Source organism: Barbus barbus (assembly GCF_936440315.1).
Source record: "Barbus barbus genome assembly, chromosome: 32".
Lineage (NCBI taxonomy): Eukaryota > Metazoa > Chordata > Actinopteri > Cypriniformes > Cyprinidae > Barbus > Barbus barbus.
Window position 1 is genome coordinate 21,843,886 of NC_136760.1, and position 27,063 is coordinate 21,870,948.

The following is a 27,063-nucleotide window of genomic DNA, read 5'->3' on the forward strand; positions in this document are numbered from 1 at the left end:
CATCTAGCAGACCTATTACACTGAAATAAGGCTCATACACTCGCTCTGCGGCGATCTGCCTCTCGTTTTGCAGTGTGTAAGCATCAGTGTTTTTACTCCCGAGAAGCAGACAGCTACAAACCCTGCTACGGGCTGCCTTAGTCGGTGCTCGGGGTGGGGGGTGGCAGCGCAGACATCAGCTGGCCCGTCAGTCACCAAGACGATTGGCAGGTGAGTGTTGGAAGCCGTGGTTGGTGAATTCCAGCCTCCCTTCTGTGTCCTAGAGACAGCTATAGTCAGTCACTCGCAAAGTGACTCCCAAGTCAAGCCATGAAGACATTTTTAATTTTTCTTGCTAATCGTGGTGCCACATCACTAACTTGACCTTCCCAGCATGCACCACAGTATGCATAAATCACTTACTGCCTCATTGTTTTAATGTTTATTACAATTTATGCAACTGCATTGTACGGTTTCTTTGAGTTGCGCTCAACTTACCATAATGACATGTATGATGTTAATGGTTATATGTCACATGTTCCTATTGGCCAGAAATGTATACATCATATAATTCTGCAACATAAAAGTGGACCAGTTTTGCATGGTGTGTCCCAACTGGGCGTACCGTTTATTTGTGTGACCCACTAATAGTGAAGCACTGGCCAAATTGATCAGTGCATAACCAATCTGCACTGCCCACTGGGTTGCACATGCACAATTTGTCATTAATAATTAATATAAAAATAATTGATTAATGAATAATGAAATATTGAATAATTTGTTCATCTGAACAACGCAGTCTTGTCCTACTTTTGGAGCATTTGGCCTCCCATACAACTAGCAGCTAAATAAAAAGGCTGCATGAAGTTGAAGAGGATTAGTTTGGCATGCATATGCAAAGAATAAATATATCAAAACAAAATAAATACATGTGATAGTTCAGGATTACTCATCCAATTAGAAGAAGACCTGACAGAAATATATGATGCATACAAGCATGAAGGCATTCGTTTAGACAGACACACATTCACCGCACAGGCCCAGCATTGGCTGCGTTGTGTTCCACTCTTCCTTTCAGCTGTCTGAACACTGGCTGTCTGCCCTTTACTCTGGCCGGTGCTGTCAGAAAGAATCAGTGTCCCCAACACATAGACCCCAGCCCTCCTCCTCAATACAAAGAGCCCCTGCTTTATCTGGAGATGGAGGGAGGATCCCGCAGAGACAGAGAAGCACAGACACATGACCAGGACAGATGGGTGGAAAAACATAGACCGTGGTCCAAAAGCCTCAACAGAACATAAAGCCCTGGTCTACAAACATGTTTGTGTGTGAAAAGTCATTTCGATTTGCAGACTGCAACTTTCTAAACTAATGTAACATAGTTCATAATGCTCACTAAAGTTGCCAAATACACATCTGCAAAGGTTGAGCAGACTCATCATGAGTCTGTTTTCATGTCTTGGCGCTGTAGGTGAAATAAAACTAACTACCTGTGAAAAAATATTATAGTATTATATATAAAATTAATTTAATGTAATTAGTATAAAAAACATATTATACAATTTATTATATATTTTAATACAGATATTTAATAAATAATTTTCTTTGAATACATAAATTAGTTTTATGCTCACCAAGTATTTACCTTAATCAAAAATACAGTAAAACAATATTACTGTGAAATATTAATACAATTTAAAATATCGGAATATCTTAAATATTTTCCAACGGTTGAATTTTTTTAATTACTCCAGTCTTCAGTGTCACATGATTATTCAGAAATCATTCTAATATGCTGATTTGAAATGATGATTTGAAAAGAGCAACATTTATTGTTAATAAACATGGCATAAAAGTCTTCACTGTTACTTTATCCATTTAATGAGTCAGTGCTAAAATCTGACTCAAAACATTTTTTAATGGTATTAAATTAATAAAATATCTATATTTATATATAAATATGTCATTTGCTTGTGTAAATAAAAGTCATTATGGAAATTAGTATTACTATGGACAAATGCAACTTAGTCACCATAAACAAAACCAGAAAAGAAAGAAAAGCCAGAAGAACACACAAACGATACTCTAGAGAAAGAGAAATGGCTCAAGATCAAAGTGGACACTGATGTAGTGAAGTGAAAGAAAGAAGAGAAAGAGAGAGAGCAGTCCAGCGGGAGTCACTCGACTAACCGGAGCTGGATCAATGGACACTAACCTCTATCGACCTGCCACCACATGCAACATGAACATGCCCGTCTACGCCTCATTCTCCACATCTGCATCTAATAAATTCATCCAAAAACATCATATTATCACCCATAATCCCTATTCCAAATGCCCCTTCAAAACACACCTGGAGATGAATTATTGTTTTTTGGGAAGACATTGCACTGAGCACAAAACTGAGTGGAACTGTAGGAAATATCTTAAAGAACAAACGCATTACCAAGAGTAAACTGTTCAGCTCTAAACAGAGTAAAGAGAGTGTTGAGTGCACTTCCCTTTCTCCTCCTTGTGCCACAAGTACATCTATCTACAGGTCCTCAACTACGGCCTTATGAAGTCGTTAAGGGCCTTACTAAAGGCCCTGTTTTCGTCAAAACAAAGAATAAAGCTTTGTTCTGTAGCAGGGAGGTATTTTCTCCCTGACCGTGTGTATCTCCGATTCACTTCTACTGCATTTAAATGCCACAGAGTCTCTAAAACCCCCAAGGCCCAGGAGACCAGGTAACCGTGGAAACCTGATTAGTAACCCGACACCAGGTCCAAGGCAGGGTTTGGTGTGCGGTTGCTTCGGGTTGATGAGGACTGTGGCATGGGCGTCTATTAAAGAGCAGAGCTGACAGCCCCTCGCCCTCCTCTCTGCTCTGCCTGTCGCCACCCAAAGGCGACCTTCTGACCTCCTGACCCCGAAAGGCCCCTCTAGTCCTTGTGCCCTCTAGTCCATGTCACATTCCTGCTGTTGAGAGTGTGTGTGTGTGTGTGTGTGTATGTGTGTGTGTACTTGAGCGAGTATGCTGGTAGGAGAATTCACAGTCCTCTAATTACAAACCCCTTCCCCTCAGAGAGGTCAGGATTACACAGTAATGCTATTCAGAGAAGGGCATTGATTAGCAAGACACAATCATCAAGAAGAGAGAGAGAAAAGAGAAGAGGAAGACAGCCAAAAAGAGCAGGAGAAAACAGTCATGTGTGTGTGTGCGTGTTCCTTCCATGGTCTCCTTCACAGTCCAATAATCAAATTCTAGGAACTGAAAAAGATGCTGTATGTTGCTATTTTTTACCATCTAAAAACCCTCAGCCATTCCGTCCGGCAAATGTATATATATCTGGATAAATCCCAGCATATGAGCATTCTGCTGAGTTTTCATATGCAGGAAACCGTCTGATTTTGGTCTAACCCAAAACACTTGGGTAAAATGTGTACTTTTGCTATTTTTCACCTCCTTAAAATAAATGTCACTTGGTTTTATGTGATAGCTAATGCAATAATATTTAAACAGTGTCCTAATATATTTTGTAGCTAAAGTACAATACCATTTAAAATTTGGTATGATTTTTTTTTTTAAGTATCTTATGCTCAACAAGGCTGCATTTGTTTGATGAAAAATACAGTAAAATACAGCAAAATTTTGTGAGAATATTATTGCAACTTAAAAATAACTGATTCTATTTTAATATATTTTAAAATGTAATTTATTCCTACCTCATCACTCCAGTCTTAAGTGTCCCATGCTCATTCAGAAATCGTTCTAATATGCTGATTTGATGCTTAAGAAACATATCTTCTTATACCAGTGTTGAAAACATTTGTGCTGCTTAACATTTAATTTTTTTTTCAGGATTATTGGATTAAGTGCACTGCATTTGATGAAGAACCTACATAACGACCATTAAAATATTCTATAATTTTGCAAAAAAAACAAACACAATACACTTTTGTCTAATTTGAGTTAAAATATGAAAAAATCTTTGAACAAGATAAATTTGCCTGAGAAGATATGATTTCAGTGATTACCTTCACTGAAAAACAAGTCACATATCTTAAGCGGTGTTGCTTAAGATATGTGACTTGTTTTTCAGTGAAGGTATCTTTAATGTACATGTATTTTGTCTGCACTAACAAGCAATTCAAAAAGTAAAAAAAAAATACACTTATATTCAAGATAGATGTCACGAATTCGGTTCGTGGTCTTTTGTCCGACTGCCACAAGAGGTCACCTCTCCATCATATTGACTCTTACACCTCACATTACACTGGACTGCATTTCCCATCATCCATTGCAGTGATTGCACATACACAGCTGATTGCACTAAGTACACCCAGCTGTCTCAATCACAGGCTCACACATGAGAACTATCACACAATCACACACCCTACTTAAACCATGGACTTCCTTTCATAGATCGCCAAGTATTATTCTGCATTTATCACTCTCCTAGTGACTGCTGTTTTACCGACCCATTCTGTGTTTATTTAGTTCCAGTATTGTCTAGCGTTTATCGCTCTCCTAGTGATAGCTACATTACGGAGCACTTCCGTGTTTTCTAAGTCTAAGTTTAGTTTTTGTTTATAGCCACGTTTCCTGATTCCTGCCCGCGTATCTTGGATTAACCCTTGTCTCGCTGTTCGGACTCTGTTTATACCTCATTTGGATTATTGCTCAGGTTATTGGACTACCCCTCTTCTCAAGCCCTCTGGATATCGTTCGCCGATCAAAGACCCACGCTTGCCCTAGGCTTACTCGGTGTCTTGCCCTTGCCATACTTGTTTGCCAATGTTTTGACCCTGCCTATGTTTATGTAGACTTTGTATTTAAGTAAATTTGTTTTTGCATTTTGTATTGTTTTTTTTTTTTAATTTTTAGATATTTTTTTCCTAGAAAAGTCAAAGTCAAACAAGTGTACTCCCATGGCCTCTTGGGACAGTAAAGTGTGCATCAAAGAAAACCAAGCATATTCAGACACAGAGTTGTCCAGTCCAAAATCTGCAGACTGTGCAGGTATCCAACTCATGGTCCCAGGATGCACTGGGGCAAAAGGCCCAGCGTGCACACACACACATCACATGACAAGCCCGTTCCTCACGCTCAGATGGGATTTGATCCTCTTGGCAATGCCTCAACGACCCGTCAACACCCTTAACCTTGTCTAATGAACATTGACCTCAAACAGATTTGGCCCGACGCCAAAGGATGTCACACTTTTTAGTACACAAATGCATGAGGGGAATGAGACGTGGAAAAAAAACCCACATACCAACACAACCTCAAATCCAATAATGCTGACAAACACTACAATAAATGTTACTGTTCAATTGCTCAACAATTCATGTCTGCCATCAAACTGACGTAAACCATGATGAGAAAGTCAAACCTCGGCTTCTCTCTGCCATTCCCTAAAGGGACTCTAAAAAATGCTTTTTATGACTCGGTTAAATTTTAGTGGCGGGAAGTTGCCATTTGTTTTATTTGGCAGGAGAGCTTTATTAACGACAGGGATAAATGTGCACTGGGTATAGCATGTGTAATTAAGATCTGGCTCCTGCTTTTCATTAGCACGCTGCTAATCAACCAGACTAGTAATAAAATGGGAGTTTTGTTAATCAGGTAGGGTAAACTTGATTTGACCGAGTTTATCAAAATGTCTAAGGCCTGGCATAAACAGAGGTGTATCTCAGGGGAAAACGCTCATCCATCAGAGTGATAACTTAAAGCCCTGACTTGGTGCAGGCAATTGGTCTCTGCGCTTTATCAAATTAATATCGCAGACGCGTCATGGGTTAGAAGGGAGTCGCAACACTTGTAGATAATCAATGGAAGTTGTAAATATGATTAATGACGGCTCTTTGCACTGATTAAGTACTTAGTCTGCCTTGTATGAACTGATAGGAGCCTTCTAGACTTATTTACATACACACTCATAATACATGGTAGCGTCGGATTGCACATGCACGTACAAAATGAGTTCACAAACATAATCTTTCAAAACATCTCCTATCTAGACTGTTATTAATGCATGTGAAGCGTTTGGCGACAGGTAAGGAATTGTTTCCTGAGCTAGGTTTAATACTGGTCACAGTAAAGTGCTAATTTAATCCCAACTCTCTTCCTCTAGAAACTGTGGAAGAACATTTTCGTTATTACTATAAAAGAGCAATAGAACAATAACACTTTATTTACTGCACTGCAGGATTATACGATTTTAAATGTACACACACAACTCATACACCTATACTTGTGAGAACCTCCTATATACTTATACAGCACTTACATGAGGCTAATTATAATTAGAGCAATGAAAGTAGTGACAGATTTTTATTCTGTATTGTGACATGTGTATATATATATATATATATATATATATATAGAGAGAGAGAGAGAGAGAGAGAGAGAGAGAGAGCTGAGTAGATTACTTACGAATTGTAGTCCATTACTGATTCCAAATGACATTAAATCCGTTATGTGGATTATCTAATGTAATCCGTTAGATTACACATTTCAGGTAATATAGTCAGAGTACTTTTTGTTTACTTTTAGATTACTTTTAACGTAACTCGTTTATCACACTGATTTAAACAGGATAATATTGTACTACTGATATTAAAATTCAAAGAAAATATATTCCATTTGTTGTTATTAACAGCATAAAGTGAATTAAGCATTACATTATGTCAAGGTTTCCCAAACTGGGGTTCGTGAAGGAATTGCAGGGAGTTTGTATGAAAAGCTAATGATTAATCAAGTCATAAAAATTTAAAATTAAAAGAAATCTTTTTAAAATAACTTAAAACACTTACTAAAAAATGCATGTCATGCAGGCATTTTAGAAAGGACAATTTAAAAAATGAAAAATAATTAGGGAGACTTAAATTATAAATAATTTATTGCTATTGTGTGAATATATGGAATCAAGTAATCAATTAAAAAGTAACTAATCTAATTACAAGTACTTTAAAATGTAATTTAATCTAATTACAAATACTTTCGGAATAATAATAATAATTTTCGGATATAAATAATTTTCGGAATTTTAATCCTGATTATGTAATCCTGATTACATGTAATCAGTTACTTCTCAGCTCTGTATATACTGTACATTATATACAGCTGCTAAGGTGTATATATCCTATTGTCAACCCTAGATATGGCCCAAGATATGTCACTTTAAATTAGATATGTCCCTTAAAATTTTAGATGTCACTTTAAATTTTTTTTTTTTTTTTTTTTCATTTTGCTAGAGTAAAATCATGAGTCTGACTTCTTAGAAATACAACAGCATAGTTTGAGATATCATTAAATTTAATTACAACAAAATCATGAACCTTTCTTCTATCAAGGACGGTTTCTGCAAGTCATTTGTACTGCATTTCAGGAATTTGGCCTTCAAAAACACAGAAACTGTAAGTACAGTGAAACTAGTACACAAGGAAACACTCACTTGACTTTTTTAGGGGCATCTGTGGGGATTGGGGGTGCTGACGTGGACTTGCGCTTCCTTGGCCTCCCAGGTCCTCGACGAGCCGGACTGCGTGAGGTCTCTTCTTTCCTGTAAACACACAAACACGCGCACACACACAGCCTGTCAATCACTCTAATTCACATTAACGATGCTGCATGGAACGAAACACTAAGCCATCCTAATTGTGAGAGTGGACTAGAGGAAAGACTTAAGCACAGCTCAGGCTTATGCAAAGAGGGCTCAGCACACACTGGGTGGTCTCAGCAGAGCGTTGCGAGGGGACAGAGAAAGAGCTGGAGAGAGACTGTGATAGTTTATGTGCTGGAGGATCGAAGAGAGTACGATCTCTCCGCGCATGTGTGTAAATGGGTTTTGAAAGGTGTGCAGAGTGCATTTATATGTGGAGGGTTTGTATTTGTGAAAGTGGTCTGTAGTTTGCTCACTGGTGGTCATGTTTTCTCTGTAGCTTGGCCAGCTCCCTCTGTTTTTCCTTGTAACGCCGCTGCAGTTCTGCCAGCCGCACACGCATCGCTAGCTCCTCCCGGTCCAGCGTTTCCATGGTACCCTTAACAGGACACACCTACACATGGAACCAATAATCTCCAGTGAGTTTACAGTTTCTGACATTCAACATTATGCTGCTTTGTATGATTGTCTTTCTTCCGCAGAACACAAACGGAGATATTTTGGATAATGTTCACAATACTCTTTTCCATGCAGTGAAAGGATACGGTGATTGATCTTTAAAAAATGATCTTTAAAATGGATCCATATGACTCATGCATTATATTTCAAGTCTTATGAAACCAAACCATTTGTGTAAGAAACAAACTGATATTAGAAAATAATCGAATTACGATTTTTCTGATAAAAATTGTCATTTTTTGTGTTGGCAGAAAAAAGCAGGGAGCCATTAGAGCTTTTCTTTTGTTGAAAACAGCTGGTTTATGAGTCTCATTTTAAGTATGGGAAAATTGTTGCCACATGTTGTGTTCCGTAAATAAATGAAAAAAATTACAAATACATAAATGTTAATAAATAATCACGAGTTACGTTTACCGGTTCGGGACGTGGCATCCACTTGCACTTCCTGCGCAGATTGAGGATTCTGCGAAGGGGTGGAGTTGAGTCTACTGGTATGGGTGGAACCAGTTCCAAGGCGCGGGCAGCAGCTAGGGTGGCCAAACTTTGAAGGTCAAAGGTCAACATGTCGTCTTCTGCACAGAATGTGAAGAAATAAAAGAACTGAAGGAGAAATCACATCATCTGACCTTACAATGGCATAAAAGAAGAATATACAGGGAGACATCCATCTAGGATGGGATGTCCGATCCTGTTTCTAGTAGGAAATTTTTATCATTTTAGTTAACAGTGACTTTCACTGGACAAAATAATTTTTTTTTCAAAATATCTTTTGTGTTCCACAAAAGAAAGTCAGTTATGCGGTTGAGTAAACAATGCCAGAATGTGCACTTTTGGTTGAACTATCAATTGACCAATTGATCATTGTTGTCTGAGATGCATTAGAACATGGTCACGTGTTTTTTTTTTTTTTTTTGGGGGGGGGGGGGGGGGGGGGTTACCCTTTTCAAATGTGGTTTAAGGGATAGACCCTGTTTACATGTGTATTTAGTGAAAATCACTGGAGACAGATGTTAATATCAGGAGTAAACAGAGGCCTCTGTCTCTCCATGTATATTCAAAAGTGACCTAGCAAAACAGACATCCAGCCTGTCCCAGAAGATGCAAGCTGAAAAACCTGTAAAGGAGCAAAAATAAAAAGAGTCGAAGAGAGAGAGAGAAAGAGGAAAGCCTGAAACGGTACAAAGCCGCCTCTAAGCACGCCGCTGTTTCCTGACAGCACTTTGTGATTTCAGAGGCTGAATGAGCAATGATGATAGCTATTAACCAGAGAGCTTATCTCTGTACATGAGGCTTAGATGCCAGGAGCCATGTTACAGAGAGAAAGAGAGAGAGAGGGAGAAAGAGAGAGAAGAAGAAGGGGCGAATTCTCAACATTTATCACTGTCATTAGGGCAGGCCACATGCTCAGTCTCCACTCAGCCAATGAGGCTTGAATATTCATGACAGCCAAAGCTGGCCTGGGGATACTGGGAAGACTGCACGAGTGTGTATTTGTGAGTGGCTGTGTCTGTGTTAGCGGGTGTCCACGGCTCGCTATTTTGTTGCGTCACAGCAAGGCAGGGGCACAGTATGGGATCGGCGAGGAGAGAGACTGAATAAGGGGGGAAAGAGGGAGGGAGGGGAGACAGGCAATAAGAAGTAAAGTGTTTATTGAGCTATCTATTTATTCGCAAACATCCCCTCATTACTAACATGGAAAGAATCCAATTTTCTCCTCCGAGGGGAAATGCATGGTGCACGAGCAGACCTGCGCGCAGAGGGCAGAGAGCAAAGAGCAGGAGGAGATCAAAACCAAACGAGAGGAGAGGAGAAGATGGGGGAGAAAACTGTAAATCTCACAAAAACTGTCAGAGAACATTTTATCAGAAATATTAAAAGACAAAAATGTGTTTTGCATTAAAAAAAAAAAAAAAAGCCTATTTTTAAGATCATTAGGATCAGGTGTCTTGAGATAATTTTAACATGTGGTGCGTTTAAGCCACAAAATGTTGAAAACAACAATAAATCTGTCTAGAATGTTTACAAAGAAAGACCCATTAAGATGTTTTTTCATGACAATTAAGCACATTTTACCACAAATTCTCTGTATCACAAGGTTTCACACTTCATGTTTTTCCCATTATTCTCAATGGTGATTCTAATCATAAACAGTGATATATGGTAATGATAAATTACTGTATATCATCAGGGTATCCTTTCAGCATTAGAGTAATGAGAACTGATGGAAAATGTTTTTAATTGTCATGAAAATAAGGTAAAATGTATCATGTTTTTAAAACGGTCCTAAAATAAGCTTAATTTTATAAATTAAATTGTAACTAAATGAACAATATATTTTTTAAATAAATGAAAACAATAATACATTTCTTCTCTTTTTTTGGGACTGTAATGTGACCTGGACAAGTTCATGACAAATTCGGTGAGATTCACTTAAAATCAGAGGAAGAGGGAGAAATTTGAAAGACAAGTTGTACAGGCTTTAAAAGAATTATAGCCGCATGAAGGAAATCTCTCAGCTGAAACGGAAAGTGAAAGAGACAAGTGAACCGAAAGAAAAAAAGAAAGAAAGACCAGATGAGGAAGACTGGATTATGGTGGTCTGGGAGGGTCTTCGGTTTCCAACCTAGCTGAAATCATTGTGCCACTTTTAGCCCTGTGGTGGTCTTTTTTAAATCGATGCCCATCGGCTTGCCGTAACGAGGCCGGTGGGGACCAGAGCCACGAAACGGCACATGGATAGAGTGATAGCATGAAAGCAAGACGTACAAGTGGGATGGAAAATCTGAGGCCCAAAAAAGAAATGAAAATGAGAGAGGGAAGGAGAGAAGACAGATAACGCTCTCTGAGAACATTTAGCCTAGAGATCTGTGGAAAAAAAGAGCGGGAACGATGTGGTATCACTGAGCAATCAATAACAACTATCAACAATACTTCAAAGAACCTCTCAAAATCTATATAATTTTATCACATGTTATCTGTCCGTACTTCACAATGCCCATAACACTGCAAGGAATGTTCGCCTGAGACTTCTGCCATAGATAAGAATGCTTGAAATCAAATCTGTAAATCACTGAAGAGTAAACCCAATCGCATATGAAATCTTTAGCCGGTGAGAGACCGGGTCCTGACAGCCCGCACGGCCGCCTCACCTCCAGTTCTTTAATAATTCAGCGGCGGATGTGTTTATTGATGACTTCTTCCCCGCTGCAAAGAGCTTCATCTGATTCTCTTATTAGTCCCTTTAGTGCAGCTTGCTTAGACAAGAATTACACAGCAGATTACATCCCTATTTTAATATGGGTGGAAAACACACACACAAACAGCGAAAACGACACATGCCGCCAAATGCGGTTAGATTTTTTTCCCTGCGCAGTGTGAGCATTGGGGATTTCTCAGCTGCTAGAGGATGCTGGCGTAAATAAAAACATCCTTTGGCAGGGAGACCCTAAACGGTCCCCTGAAAAGCAACAAGCCTTTAAAACAGCGCTCACAACAATGGGGCCTAATTAGCCAACAAAAACGCTGTCGTCCTGAGAGGAAAAAGATCAGCTGTTTTTACTATTTCATCAACTTCACACTGAGGGAGTCAGAAAGCTGTGGGAAAGCGCCAAGGCTTTTTTCCATCTAAAATGAGGCTTATAAAAGTGATCAAACAGGTTTGAGGAGCAGGGGCAGGGGAGCCGTCCCTCAGGATGATTGAGTGGACACAGTCCAATACGGCGGACCCGGGGGGAACTAGCTATCATTAGAGCTGCCTTTTAAGACAGGCTAAAGCCCTTTAAAAACACGGCCCCCTCCTCAGCGCTCCATCTTAGTCTCTCCCACAGGAAGTGCTGAACCCCAAAAGGCCGGGGAGCATTTGATCTGTAGGCAGGAAAAGAAGGCAAAAGTGTGAGCTTGTGCGCAGTCGAGTGTGTGTGCTCCTATGAAAGTGGAAAGCTGGATCGTCAGCTGAGCGTTAGCATTTGTGTGCATTTCGGTGTGTCTCTGCACGTATTGGTATGGGGGGGGCTTTGTTATCTTTCCTTCACACAAAGCCTGGATATCTGGCTGGGCTGAAAACCCTATTTTTTGCACCTCTTTTTGTGAGGAGAGAAAAAGCAAAATGAAAGCCATCGTGGTCTTCCCCTGCCGCATGTATCACAGCGCTGCAAGACTGCTCATGCAAATCACTGATGAGAAATTAAATCATGTGTGTGATTCGGTGTGCTTTCCATTGTGATAAGAAAGAACAGAACGGCTGTTTCTCTGCCTTTTTAACCACCTTTTGTAAACCTGTTGGTACTGGAAATCTTACAAGATGGACATTCTTCTGAAATCGTGGGAGTTGATGTGGTGTTGGTGTACATTGGGAGGGATGTGAGCAAATGAGATCGGGGTGCGAATAATTAAGGCCAAAGGGAGCCACAACAAAATATTGGGAGGGTTTTAAAAGTACTTGTAAGCACATACTTAAAAGGTCTTTTAGGTGGAAATATATTTCAACAAATTTCTGAAATTTTAAATCCTGGTTAGTGATCTTACCATGAATAATTCATCCGTGCATATGTTTATTTTTGCATAAGTGGAATTTTTAATAAAAATTTCATAACTAGATCTTCTGGGGAAACAACGGTCTTCTCTCTGCTGATGTATGTCAGACTTCTCCAATCATTTAGTCTTACTCTGGCCTTTGCAAACTCACATTCAGATCTAAATCCATCCAATAAACAACCAGTGGACACAACTAAGTGCTAAGTACATTTTTCTTTTCTTTTTTGATAATCAGTTTAAATTGGATGTATGTCACAATATGTAAGAAAAGATATGTTGCTACTTCAGTTCCCTTGTGACGTAAATTTCTTTTGATTAGCTAGAACACAATATTGCAATGACACGCTATGTTTTAGGTATTACAAACAGATTGCACATGCATAGAATCTGGCATAAGAACAGTAAATAGATTCTCACGAACAGAAATTGTTTGCCTGAGGAGGTAACAGTAGCAACAGCTGACCATTTAAGCACTTTTTGTTCATTTCTAAACTATTTTTTGGGGAATCATCTTGTGCAACTCAGATTGTCTTTTGGCACCTCAAGCACTTTGTGTCCTTTTGAGATAATTATTGGATGAAAAACATAAACATATGCATAAACACTGACATTATCACTTTATAAATGTTTTTCATAAAAATATTTTGTTTAAAAGTATTTTTAAGTAAAAGTTCATTTAAATATCTGGCTAACTGTGTTGGTGCAACACAAGCCATTTGGGCAAGATTAACCTTAATATTGCTAGCCAAATATGTCTTATTCCAATTCCTTTACAAAAGCAGAATTCCCCTCAAAGTCATTGAAAAAACTGCGCACAGAATGAAAACAGAGTAAGAATTTGCCATTGAAAAAACCTTGATCAGCTGGTAATATGAATATTGGGGGCCACATGTGTATGTTTATCTTTACCTCTGTTCTCTTCAGTGTTGTTTCTCTGCTGTTGGGATCGCTCCAGTTCTGCCAGTTCACTCAGTAACTCTATACCATAATTTGGGGCCACTGCATTCCCAGACACAGGCACAGGGGCCGCCATACGGGCATCTCGAGTGGCACACAGCGCTGCTGCAATGAGGAGCTCCAAGCTCCAAATGCAGCTACCAGGGTACTGATTCCCCAGGGCAGAGGGCACAGGGCAGGGGGAGAAAGGTGGCGAGGGTGAGTCAATGGGTGACGTGCGTTCATCCTCAGCGGTCCTCTCTAGATCCTGCTCGGTAAGTTCCATAGACTGACAATCCTGGGTGGAAGTCACAGCTGAGTCTCGTAGCTCCTCAACCTGCTCCTTGTTGTCTTCAGCTGGTGCTGGACTCTGTATTCCACTCGCCTGGCTGTTGGGGATCATAGTCGCTCTGTCCGGATGGGGGTCTGCTATGGTAGAGTCAGTAACTGGGCAAAGAGAAGTTTGTGAGAGAGTGGCATCCACCTGTCCGTCTGCTTCTATTACTCCTCCCTCCTCCTCTACATCTTCGACATCCTGGGATGTTCTAGTAGGAGAACCCAATCCAGTGTGGCACACAGGCTCCTCCCCTTTGGGAGAAAGGGGGTGGGGCTCGGGCGCAGGTTCAGCTGGTTCCGCTTGCTCCGCCTCCAAGTCTGCATGCTCAGCCAATTGGACTTCTTGAGGGGAGGGGCCACCTTTGTAACCCATTGCGATGGCAGGGTAAGTGTAGCCAGGAGGGAGATCTACAGGAAAAAATGGGAATACAACTGATTGAGTGTTTCCATAAACACTGATGTTGGTTTGGGCTCCTCAACCTTGTTTGAAGTCACTCTATTACAAGCATAAAGATTTAACTGCTCCTGAAACACACGTCAGCGCACAGCGAACCAGCAAGCCATTACCATTCATTTGTAATACACATCACAATATGACCTTGTCAGTTAAGGGGCATGGCCCCCTGCCGCTGAAGTGCATAGAGGGGTGATATATATGCTGTATACAGAAGCATTAGCGACAGTGTGTACCATTCGCTGTGTTTATCTAGTATAACTCACACACATAATGGAGCCGGCGCCATAAAGGCTATGGTGCAGGCATGAGCGAATTTTCCATGAATATTGAATTATGTTCAAGTTGTTATGGATGCAGTGTGAGCGAGAGAGAGAAAGAGTGCACGGAGGAATGTTTGTGTATAAATTAGTCTTTTAAGTGAGAATGTGTATTCGTCTCGTCCGCCGTGCGAGTGAAAACGATTGCATGGGAAACGTTGCTTGCATGAAAGAGCGAGAGTGTCTGTGTGTGTGTCTATATGAGATCTGCAGCATAGCCGGGTATATTGATGACAGCATGGTGTCTGGGTGTGATTGCACAGCCAACCCTGTCACCTCAGCGCTGTATTATTGATGGTATCCATCCACCAGATGAATGCGTATCCCTCCGCCAGCCAGCACTCAAGGACCTCTGAAGGATAAGAGAGGCCCTGTCTGCTGTCTCACTGACCTCCCTACTGTTTTCTGTCTGTATCTATCGCACCTACACAAGCCGCTCCCTACGGCGTCTATGCTTTCTTGCACATACAAATGTGTCACAAATGGATACAATGGTGCAAAGATACAAACACAAAGTGAAAAGTCAGCGCTTACACCTCCATTCACATTAACAGGCTGATTGTCTTCGGTAATCAAAGGGCAACAAATCCTTCAAAGGCCCTGTGTATCTTATCTACAGCAAAATATCTCTCTCTTCTGTTCACTGTCCCTGTGGTCAGGGTCTTTTTTCTATTCGGCCATCTCTTCTCTTCTTTTTTTCTCTCTCTCCTTCACTCACTCCCTCTCCCCCAGGGGTTTGTGGAGCCAGACGCGATGGCAAGACCCTAACCTTGAGAATGAAATGAAATGTTCCAGCCTCTTTCCTCTAGTCGCTGTTTTTTCAGACTCATTGGAATAAGAAGCATGTTGGCACTATTCTTTGGTTTATTCTGTCGTTCAGACTGGATTATTACTCCAAATAAACCAATCCACTACCTTTTTATTGTCGACTCATGCTAGAATGCGTTCTAATTCAAATACTAAGCATGTACGGGGCATAGCAAACATTATTTTAGCAATTTCAAAGCATGTGAAAGTATTTTGGGAAATAAGCAGGGCTATATGGAAATTTTGTCTGAAACTGATGCTGATAATTATTAATATTTTATGCCAAAAACTGATATATTGGCTGATATTAGATGAAAATCTATGATTTTGTCAGTCTAATGACAAAAAAATTCACAAAAGTACAGATTTCTATGTGATGATTATTACAGACTGCGTTTTACTAAACCAATTGGAACTGAACTGAAGTCCTATTATCAATTGGCTATAATTTATTGGCATACACTGACCATAAGCGTGTCCTGCATACCCATAAATAATCATTATATTTTAGGTTTCGTTTTACTTGCTGTGGTGGGGTGCAAAAAAATGTAGTCACCCATGTAAATGACAATTTAAGACCAAGCAGAATGAACCCAAAAGTGGCATTTGCAGCTATGATATGTTATGGCTAACACTAACATTAACTTACTAGCATTTGCCTTTCATTAAATAAGTTGTGCAAACATCACAAAACCTAATTAATATTAATGAGCCCAGCTTACAAGGCATATAATGAGTCCTCCTTCAATCATACCCATGTGAGTTGGAAACTACATTTCTACAGTTACAGGTTTCTGCAATGCATATTTGTTCCTGTATGTACACTAAATACATTCACCATTCGTCTTACTGAAATAACAGACATGAATGCTGTCATTTTCCCACTCACCAGGCTCCAGGGAATGAGGGTAGTCCTGTGGTGGCTGGCCCTCGCCCCTTTTGTCCTGGGACTCTGCAGGTTTTGGCAGGTGGTGGGGGGTGGCGTGGGGGCTGAGCGCCGGGGAGCGAGGGGCAGCCACTGCCGGGCTGGGCTCAGGGCAAGGCGTGCAGGGTGTACTCTTGAGGTGGGACCGTGGGGCGGGCGAGCGACAGCAGGGCGAAAGACGAGAAGCGCAGCCCCCCGGGGATGAGGAGGAGGGGGGCGGTTTAGCGGAGGGGCAAATGGAGAAAAGCTTAGTGTGCTTGGACGTGCGGAGCTCAGACGATCCCTCAACCAGATCGATGGGGGGATCCTCAGGTTTCCTCTGGAAAAACACAAGAAATACAAACGGGCTTCAGAGACTGTAAAACACAGCACATAACAGCAACAGTGGGAAGTCAGATATTATGAATATCAACATTATTCCCAGTTTCCTCACAACCGAAATGCATTTATAGTGGAACAAGGATGGAGCTAGTTATGATTCAGTCATCTCAGGGTTCTAGCGTAAGGACATGCACCAGGGACACAGTCCACCGTACACTTCTTTGTACAAAAGCAGTGAGATAAAAGCCTGAATCCTGCCCCGTTCCTGAGAAGAATCCCACTCTTTCAAAACTTCCAACATTAAAATGTGCTTTGAAAATGAAAACTGGCCGTTCTTTGGCTATAACTGCTATGAATTTCTGAGAGCAGGAATAACAGGCCTTTCACAACCTTGGGCGCCCTGGGTAGGCCTGCTGAAAGACGTCGGGCTTCTGTAGAGTAATAGCTGTTGGGAAAACACCTTGAGGGGTATGAGAAAACGTGGCTAACCGAATGTACGTGCGCTTTTTCCTTCATGTGTTACCTGCGAGTGACTGTGTCTGTGCGCCAGCTCCATCGCCTGTGCCGCGCGGTGCTGCTGGTGCTGATGTTGCTGGAGCGCATAAAGTTCCTGTTGCCGTAGAAACTGGGAGCGGGAATAGACAGCGGGATGCTGCATGTGTGAGGCGGGCCCTCGGGCTCCATAAACAGGGGGCCACAGTCCCTGCTGCTCCATTACATCTACAGAGAGCGAGAGAGAGAAAGAGAAAGGAATGAGAAAAGAATGAACAAAGGTTTTTATTTTGCCTCAAGGCAAGTCTCACTTAGCGCTCTGAAGGCCTATTGATTTACGGCTATAAGATTCCACTCCTTTTCCGTCCCTCTTTTCTTCCACTCGCTTTTTTCTTTCCAAAAGTCATCCTTCGTCCCCAGGGCAAAAAAACCCCCTCACATTTCCACATCTCTTTCCTCATCATGTAGCTCACTCAACCCGTAGGCAGAGAGAGAATGCAAACTGCCTTCTTTTTACATTGTCTGTCCCTCACACTCACCGTCAGCCTGGTCATACCTCAGCAGATTAACGCAAAACGACGGTCACCAGTGAGCTCACCAGCCACACTTGCCTGATCTCTGGCTCGCGCACGCTGCAGTACCAGTCAAGACGATTCAGCGCTGCTGTCTCAAACTGTCACATGAATGTGGCTCCTCTGACAAGACCTTCCTGACAGCCTGCTGAGAGCGGGCAAGAAGGGTCTACTCCCAAATGGCTCACTCATTCACAAGAGCTGGGCTTGAGTTATTATGCCTGTATTAAGGGTTAGGTGATGGGTGTTGGCTTTAAAAAGGAGCACAGATGTTATACCCAGAGACAAACTTTTGAGGAGGGGAGATAGACATGGAAGCGTTAAGGTCACCCGTTGTTTCAGCCTCACATGGCAGCGCCCACTGGCCGTCTGATGCATACTGCATGCAAAAATGGCAAGCTCTAACTTAAAAAAGCCAGTTCCTATTTGTCATCTGTTTTTTGGAATGACGTGAGCATGTTTAAATGATGCCAGAACTTGTGAACTATCCCTTTAATTAGATAAACTGAAATTCCTGCCTATGTGTGACAAGGCATCTCACAGATGCACTTTTGTGCCGTTTAATCACTAAGCGAGCAGGATATTTGAAAGGAGTCGGTCATTTCTGAAACGAGCTGATCAGATAGGAAGGATAGAGGAAGGGGGAGAGAGGGAGAGAGAGAGTGCAGAGGGATGAAGCGCAGCTGTGCAAAGCACTTAGTCTCAGCCTTGAGCCTCAGCCCACAGAAATTTCAACACAATATGTTTTTCTTTGAGCCATTCGGTTTTGAATGCTGCATATTCTCCACCCCTCCTTCCCTGATGTATGGCAAGGACCTTTGTTTGGGAAAGATTACTGGGACAGGGTTATGTTTCCCTAGGGAGGGATCCAATGGATGCACTTCCCTTCTTTGTTGCGGAAAGGGGAGTGTGACGCTAAGGAGCAGAGAGCTAATTAAATTTCACAGCCAGTGTGAGGAGGAGGAATGCCGAACAGAGGCGCACAGCACAGGACAGCAGAGCACAGCACAATACTGCAAAAAGCCATGTGATGATGCGCCGCACAGCAAGGCACAGTATAATAGGGTGGAAAGACATTCAGAGATGCACAACAAATCAAAGCACAATGCCAGAACTGTGCAGACACCATGGCACAACCGAGCACAGCATGGCATGACAAGGCACAGTGCAATACAGTTTAAAACCATTAAAGAGATGCTAAGAATACCACATCCAAACTTGCTCAGATGGCATGGTGCATCAAAGAATGACACGACCTGCTGGCACAAGCTGATCATAAACATTCTTTGGGTTTAAAAGAGCATAATAACTTATTCCAAAATAAAATACATTTGCCTATATAATCTTTTTGAAAAATTTAACTACAGTAACTACTAACCACAAAAAAAAAAAAAAAAAAAAAGTAACCACCATAACTACTAAAATGACTTTTCGTTTTGGCTAGCATCATCTAGGCCACTCGGACTTCAGGTAGAGTTAATGCATTGTTAATCAAATTCTGTTTGAAACTCATAAGCAAATAATTATTGTCACATTATGTCTATTAACCAATAAATAAAATTATATACAATTTTGTCTAAATTAATAAAAAACAAGAAAATCAACTGTTTTAACTGTAACAAGTGAATTTAGGTATTTAAGCACTATAGTATACAACATGAAAAATGTATATTCATTCTGAGATTTGTTAAAGATTACATTTAACAGTATTATTAAATTATTAGTGCTTTTAAATATTAATTTTAAGTGAACATTAGATGACTGTAAAGGTAATCTAAATGTAAAAGATAAAAGAAACAAGTATGCACTATTAAATATGATATAGACCAATACCAATAAATCCATAATATCGACCAACAACAGATATATTGTGGCAATATATTGTCCGTCCTTACCGTACAGCAAATCAAAAGCAAGAAAAATGCCATGATGCCACTGTGTAAAACGAACAAAAGAAAACAAAACAGTTTGATCCCTTTATTGTTATTGTTCCCTGTGCCCCTCCCCTCCTCAGGTTCCACACATTGACGCAAAGGAGACAAACTCCTAAAAACCTACCTGGGCCAATTCTGCCTTCTGTGCGAGCACTTACACATTCATACAAATTTAATCTAAACCAACAGACCCTGAAACGTACACCCACACAGTGACTTTAGATCTCCATTTCTCTCGCTCGCACACGCTTATCTATGCATAGGCCCCCCTCCCCCCACACACACTCAAAGTCAAATACGCAAGCTATCTACTTGAAATGATAATTTGTTTAAACAGTTCGAATAATTCCACTTTGCGCATTCAGAGTGTGCATTAGGGCCGCTTGTGAAACTGTTCCCATTAAGTCCATACTACAATGTGCTGTAAATGCCTGCTTGGCTTAGTGAAGCGTTTCACAATAATGATTACAGAATGATACAGGGGCAGAAGGGGATGAGATGGAACCGTACAGAGGGGGAAGGGACTTTAGACCCAAGGGGAAGGGAATTCAGTGTTGAATTCCAGAACAGAACAAGTGGACAGAATGACCATGGATTAAATTGCTGCCTGGCTTTAAAAGGAAAAGTTCTCCCAAACATTAAATCTCTATTAATTGATCATTTTATTGTGTGGGGGGGTCTTGGTCTTGGTGAATATTCTTCAAAAATCATCTTTTGTGTTTGACTGCATCAAACAATTAAAAAAATATTTCAGAGTGAAACAAATCATGAAAATTAATTTCATAATTTGGATGGCATGAATATGTCTTTGAATACGTGGAGCTGAATAACCTCCATTCTCCTCCATACCCTAACATATTAACAATGTTGCTACAACAACCGAATAAAATACCAGTAATGTTGGGCAATGTACCAAGGTGATGGGTGGCAGGGTGGGCTGCTGGCTCGGTAGGCAATACCACCAGGGCGGCGGAGGGGTCCTGAGGCAGGGGCAAGACTGGTTGCAAGGGGCTGGGCATGGCTGTGCAGAAGCCAGTGGTCAAGTTCTGGTGCAATGCTGCATGACTGAGACCTGAACAGAGACATGGAAAGCTGCTTAAAGATGAAAGATTTCAGCTTATGTTTCAATAATGGGCAATTCATTGATTATTTAGTAGGGTAAAACTAATTAACCAACAAATGCAGAAATTCAACAAGACCGTGAAGTATATTGCAATCTAATATCATCAAAATGGCAAAAACAGATGGCATTTGCTTACCATAAGAGTGTCCCATCCAGAGGGAGGGACTTCCTGTCTGAGGCATCCAGTGATGATGGGCGGGGTGGGCGTGAGCAGATGGCTCAGTGCCTAATTGGCTACCGCCTGGCACAATAAGGTGTGAGGTCAAATCTCCATGGCAACTACTGGAGGGGTGGATCCTGGCAAAGTCAACTCTGTCTTTGTTTTCCCTGAGGAGAAGTCATCAAAATGGCACAATGTTACTCTCCAAGGAATTACAACTACAGTGCAGCCTGCTAACTCTTCAAGTTGGTCTTTGTTTACATATGACTGATACAGAAATTCAATTGGAAACATCAATTTGACTAATAGTCGTACCTGAGGAGGAGTTCTCGCTCTCTGTTGTATGGAGGCAGTCCAAGCTGTTCCTCGCAGACTCTTTTCATGTCTTCATCCATCTCCCGCTCCAGCGGGTACATTGGGCGTCCAACACCTAACACAGAACAGTTCAGCACCACTATCTAGAAACCCACCAATGATCTACTCATTTATTTGCTCATTTCACTGGTGCATATTCTTCTCAATCAAATGCTAAATCACACTTATAGGATAGCGGGATTTCAAAGGTACAGTAAGATACATTTATTAGATTCAGACATGCCTTGCTGTCATTCTAGCTCTGTATACTACCTGAAAAAGTAGCATTTTCAGATATCAGACGCAGATAAGGTGTTGCAACTGGGCGATAGCAACTCAGCGCTTAAACAGATTGCTATAAGTGTATAAAAGCAATTTGGCAGTCACAGTAACACCTAAAATACCCAATTTGGCAAGATTATGCTTCGTCAAGGGATGACAAATAATTTGGATTAACAACCAAAAATGTCTTGTTTCTGACCATTCTCTTAATCACAATCTTGTTTTTCTATGAAGCTTCCAAAAGTTAATCAAGTATATCCAATAAACTGAAAATGTATATATAGCTGGTTAGAACACACACTTGTACACACACACACACACACACAAACACCAGACCTCCCGTTGAGAGTCGCTTACCCTTCATGCTGGGCATCACTCTGCTATAGTGGCTGTGGGTGGGATGCCCGTCTGGCAGGCGGCACAGGGGCTCTCTCTGCCTGGCAACGGCCACCGCTATCCCTACAGGGGGCTGTCGCACCTCTCCCTCCCCCTGAGCTTCCCCTGAGTCCTTGCCTGCTCGCTCCGAGCGCTCATTCTCCCCAGATGAAGAGGTTCTCCTGGGGGGCAGGGTCTGCTTTGCCTCCTGCAGAGCACAGCTCGAACCGCTTCCACTTTTGTCATTTCTCTCGTTCCTCTCCCCAGTAACTGCCCCCTGCTTGAGGCAGCCCAGGCCACCAAACGGGCTCTTCTGAGAGAACAGCAGTGGTTGCTGGCTGCTATACTTCATCAAACTCCTCATGGCATTGCTTTCAGGTCCCTGGGGGCCCAGTGTGGCCTCCTGTGGGGCAGTTAAAGGGGGAAGAGGCCCTTGGTCCCCATGTGAAGTCTGGGAAGACGCACCCAGAGAATTGTAAGCCTTGTGCGGTTCTTCATCCGGTCGAGCCGGGTGTCCTCGCACCTCCCAGGAGGGATGAGTGCCGGTCTGATGCCCGCTGTATCCCTGTGATGTCGATTCCATGTCCATCTTCCTCTTGTCTTGTGTGCCATTGCCAGGCTCCAACTCTGGACCCTGTCCACCAGTGCTAGCCCTGTTGCTGTGCTGCTGATGACGTATCCGTGCAACTCTCTGACTGTTCGTCTGAAGAGTACACTCAACATCTGTTGCACCTTTACCTTCGGACGACGCCCTGTTCGATGGACTTGAGTGGGAACAGTCCCGGAAAGGTGGAGTGCTGGCATAAATGCTACTCTTAGCTTGGTGCCCACCCTTTGTCCCTTGTGGCAGAGAGGGACGGAAGGCATCAGATTCCTCACTGCCGTCCAAGCTACAAGAACGAGCCGAGTGGGGATGCTGATTCTGACTGTGCTGAACCTCGTTTGTGCGTGAATGGGGGCCCGGGGGCCAGTCTGGGCTCTTGTCTGTTTTGCCATATGTGTGTTGCTGCTGGGAAGATTTTCTTTGGCAGCTACTCGGAGGAGGCAGTAGGCTAGCTGCTCGACTTCCACTGCTACTCCTTTCAGGAGTTTTTGTTTCTTTCCCCGTGCTGCCCCCAACCGCGACCATCCCACCTCCCACACCTCGACAGTGAGGGTTCCCCAGCTGGAACGGTCCACTGGTTTTGTCTCCCTGTGGCCCCACAGAGGGCACAAAGGTAGGCCCCGTCACCTCAGAGTCCCTGCCAAGGCTCTTTTCCTGAGCAGTGGGCATGGTTAGTGGAGCAGGGGGTGGTGGGCAGAAGAGATCAGGGTGGGGATGATGAGGATGGTGATGGTGTGGATGACTCGGGTGCAGCCAGGATCCTCCCATGGCAGAGCCTAGGCCCAGGGGAGGGGGTATGGAGTAGGGCACTGGGTGGGCATGTCCCAGCATGGCACTGTGGCGAAGACAGTCTGAGGGTGGCTCGCTAATTCGCATCTCTCCACTGATCCCCTCCTTGCAACAGTGACCATCTCCGCTTGTCTGCCGGCCAGTCCCCAGACCAGAGGCCCCTGGCCCCACACAACTGGGCAGGGAGCCCCTGGTGGTGGCCCCTGGATCAGAGCCATTCTGGGTCTTGGTGCTAAGCAGGCAGGAGCTAAGGTGCTTAGGGTCGTCTTTGTGCTGGAAGTCCTCTTCTAGGCCTTGAGGGTGGTGCTGGTGCTGGTGGTGAAGGGTGGGAGGGCCGTGATATTGCCGATCCTGCTTGGACTCTTGTTTACTCTTTTCTTTTTCTTTTCCTCCGGGTGCTACTCTTCGCTCCACTACACCCGTCTCTTTGGAGCTCTTTTGGGAAGCTGTGCTCCCAGGCTCCCTCTCACGACTGCAGGAGTCCAGCGGATGGGCAGGGGCAGTCCTGGATAGTGGTGGGAGGCTGTGATTTGTGGAGAGAAGGTGGGGCTGCGACGGGAGGCTTCGGAGATAGAAATCTTAGGAAAGAAAAAAATGTAGACCAATACTTTTGCACAGTCTGTTTACTGTTGATTGACAGAGGAAATGGAACCTCACTCACCTTTCTGAGAGTCATAGAAGCGGTGCTGTCCATAGAGTACGCTGCTGTTGCCATGGTGATCCAGGGGGCTCATGGGCAGGAAGGTGGGGGCTAGACTCCCTGAAAAGCGGGGATACCCTGGGGCTGAGAGAGAGAAAGGAAAGAGGGGAGAGAACATTGTCAGGATAAACAAATGTAACAAAAGAGAGTGACAGTTTTGGCCTTTTGCTGTGGCTGGACGCAGGTTCATGAAGCCCTACAGCACAGTACAACCTTTCCCAGAAACCCCTGCACAAACAAGTTCAGTTCTTTACTCGACATTTATGAGTAGTTCAACTAAACAAGAGCTTTTAGAACTTCTGTTTACAATTACAGCCTTTAAAATACATTTTAGTTGCTCTTGCTAAAGCAAACATCACACACATTATTGTATACTAAAAGATAGAGAGATATTATTTCCCAAGCAGTTGTAAACATATATATATATATATATATATATATATATATATATATATATATATACATATATATAAATATATATACATATGTATATATTATATATATATATATATATATATATATATATATATATATATATATATAAGACAGAGACATACATAGACAAACAGTAATAGATAAAAGATGCTCTTTTAACAGCTGTGCATGCACATCCCACTGGTTCAGAGGGAGGTAAATGGCCGCTCAGTTTGACTCTGCATCTTCAAGGACACTGCACTGTGTCCTGAGATAGTGAAGGCTACACTAGGGTGTATTTATGTGTAAACTAAGCACATGGCTGAAACCCAACCACAAAGCAGCAGAGGTCAATGGCCAGGCACACAAGGGTCATGCGCTTTAGCCGCCCACAACACAGACCTATTATAGCCATCTGTGGTGTGTGTGTGTGTGTGTGTGTGTGTGTGAGTGTGTGTTTCTGTCTGTCAGTGAAATGGAAGTCCGTGTAAGGGTAGAGTATAACGGTGCCTTTTTGAGTGTGTTTTCCTGTGTTTGTGCACGTATTTGTTTGAAACACCCTGTCCTTGCACACAGTTTAATTGGATGCAGTTAAAAGTTTAACGGTCTGGGGCCAAAGTAAACAGCAGTCCATAATGCTCATCCTTAGCATTCCACGGAGCCATTGTCCCATAGCCTACAAAGCATACACACTGTCATGACCCTGTCTGTCCTGACACAAGAGAACTTTGGAAGAAGACAGATGGATGAATTAATGCATAATACATTGGTACCAAATCAATCACCATCTAATATTAGAAATGTTTTATTGGTAACAGTCAATATTGGATATTTAATTGTGCATGCTCATTTCCCTTTAGATTACCATTGTCATCTAACACTCAAAACGTAATCTTTACAAACACAAATAATTTAATAGCACTATTAAATTGTTAAATATAAATTTTTCAATATCCATTATCATTGCATCATTTTAAATACTAGATTTTAGTTGTTTTTTTGTCATTTATTTCTACATAATTTAAGTGGTTATGGGTTATCAGCCAAAAAATGAAAATGACTGTAAATACGGACCAAAATTTCACCATTAAAATTAAATGGCTTGGCTATGCTGTATGCCTTGACTGACCATTTTGTGGTTGGTGAAACTGATGAAAGCACACCCCCTGAACGTTTATTAAGAACTTCATTACAGTGACAGATATTCAGGGCATGAATTAAACCTTTGTATAACACATATATCAATAACGAGCAAGAGGGTAAAAGTGAGAACGAGAGATGTGAACGAGGGAGTGTGAGTGTGATAGAGACGAAGCATATTATTTTGAGGGGCAGATTATGAGAGAGACAGACCGTAAGTGTCTGTAGGTACATGTGTGAGTGTGTCTGAAAGAGAGAGAGCGATTGAGAGACAAAGGAGGAGGGAAGGAGATCTCCCCCTCTCCTGCCTCTCTTACTAATTGACACCAGTGGAGCGTCCTGCTGACAGTGACATCACAGGGGAGTCCAGATGTGTACTATCAGGCCTTCTGGCTGCACCTGTTTCCTACAGCCACAGAATTTCAATTTTATCGACACACATATGCAGTGCGCATACACAAGCTCCTGCAGCATGTGGAGATACAGAGAGATGCACACATTAACTGTGAACATGCACTAAGACGAGGGACGGTTAGCACATTTGTAAATGTGTGTGTGTCATTGAGTGCATATATGTTTTGCCATATCTTGCATAAATGTTCAAACATTTGAGGTCGATATTATTTTTTTTTATATTTTTGAAAAAAGAACAAGACTGAATTTAATTGATAATAATACAGTAAAAACAGTAATATTGTGAAATCTTAGCACAATTTAAAATGCATGTTTTCTATTTTAATATATTATAAAATATAATTCATTCCTGTAATGGCAAAGCTGAATTTTCAGCAACCATTTCTCCGCTCTTCAGTGTCACATTATCCTTCAGAAATCATTCAAATATGTTTATTGGTGCTCAAGCTATTTTTTTTTTAATTATTGTTAATGTTGAAAACAGCTACCTAATATTTTTGTGGAAACTGATTTTTCAGTATAAATAGAAACTTCAATAGAATAGCATTGTACAATGTACAATATAAAAGTCTTTAATGTCATTCTTTAAGTAATTTAATGCATTGTTGTTTTATAAAACTGTTCATTTCCTTACTGAGCCCAAACTTTTTAATGGTATATGCAGTCTTATAAAGGAGACAAAAAGGAGATGAGAACTGAACAGACCCAACGAGACCAGACCACCACAGTTGAGGTCAGATCAGAGGAGAGAAAAGAAGAGGAGGCAACAATCACCACAATCCCTCCCTTCAACAATTAATTTAAATGGCAACAATTAGAGCAGAGCGGCACGGCAGTCTGAAAGCAATCACACTCTAATGATGAGCAATAAACGCAGTCCAGCACAGACCATTACAGGCTAGAGGAACGAGACACACACACATAACTAATCAAACACACTTATTGTAAACTACAGCTCCCCAGTCTGAATGAAAACTGTATTCATCTAAATGA

At 41.8% G+C, this 27,063-nt stretch overlaps 1 protein-coding gene across 1 annotated transcript in view; it reads right to left on the reverse strand.

Moving 5' to 3' along the window:
- LOC306852204 (BAH and coiled-coil domain-containing protein 1-like) overlaps window positions 1-27,063 on the reverse strand; it is a 101,303-nt gene that overhangs the window by 14,198 nt on the left and 60,042 nt on the right. The window contains exons 4-14 of the mRNA XM_079388887.1: window positions 24,064-24,186; window positions 21,992-23,980; window positions 21,314-21,428; window positions 20,975-21,165; window positions 20,629-20,787; window positions 17,241-17,437; window positions 16,361-16,715; window positions 13,528-14,298; window positions 8,500-8,657; window positions 7,884-8,020; window positions 7,420-7,527 (exon numbers count right to left, since the gene is read on the reverse strand). Coding sequence (XP_079245013.1) covers window positions 7,420-7,527; window positions 7,884-8,020; window positions 8,500-8,657; window positions 13,528-14,298; window positions 16,361-16,715; window positions 17,241-17,437; window positions 20,629-20,787; window positions 20,975-21,165; window positions 21,314-21,428; window positions 21,992-23,980; window positions 24,064-24,186 — 4,303 coding nt within the window. The remainder of the gene's footprint in view (window positions 1-7,419; window positions 7,528-7,883; window positions 8,021-8,499; window positions 8,658-13,527; window positions 14,299-16,360; window positions 16,716-17,240; window positions 17,438-20,628; window positions 20,788-20,974; window positions 21,166-21,313; window positions 21,429-21,991; window positions 23,981-24,063; window positions 24,187-27,063) is intronic.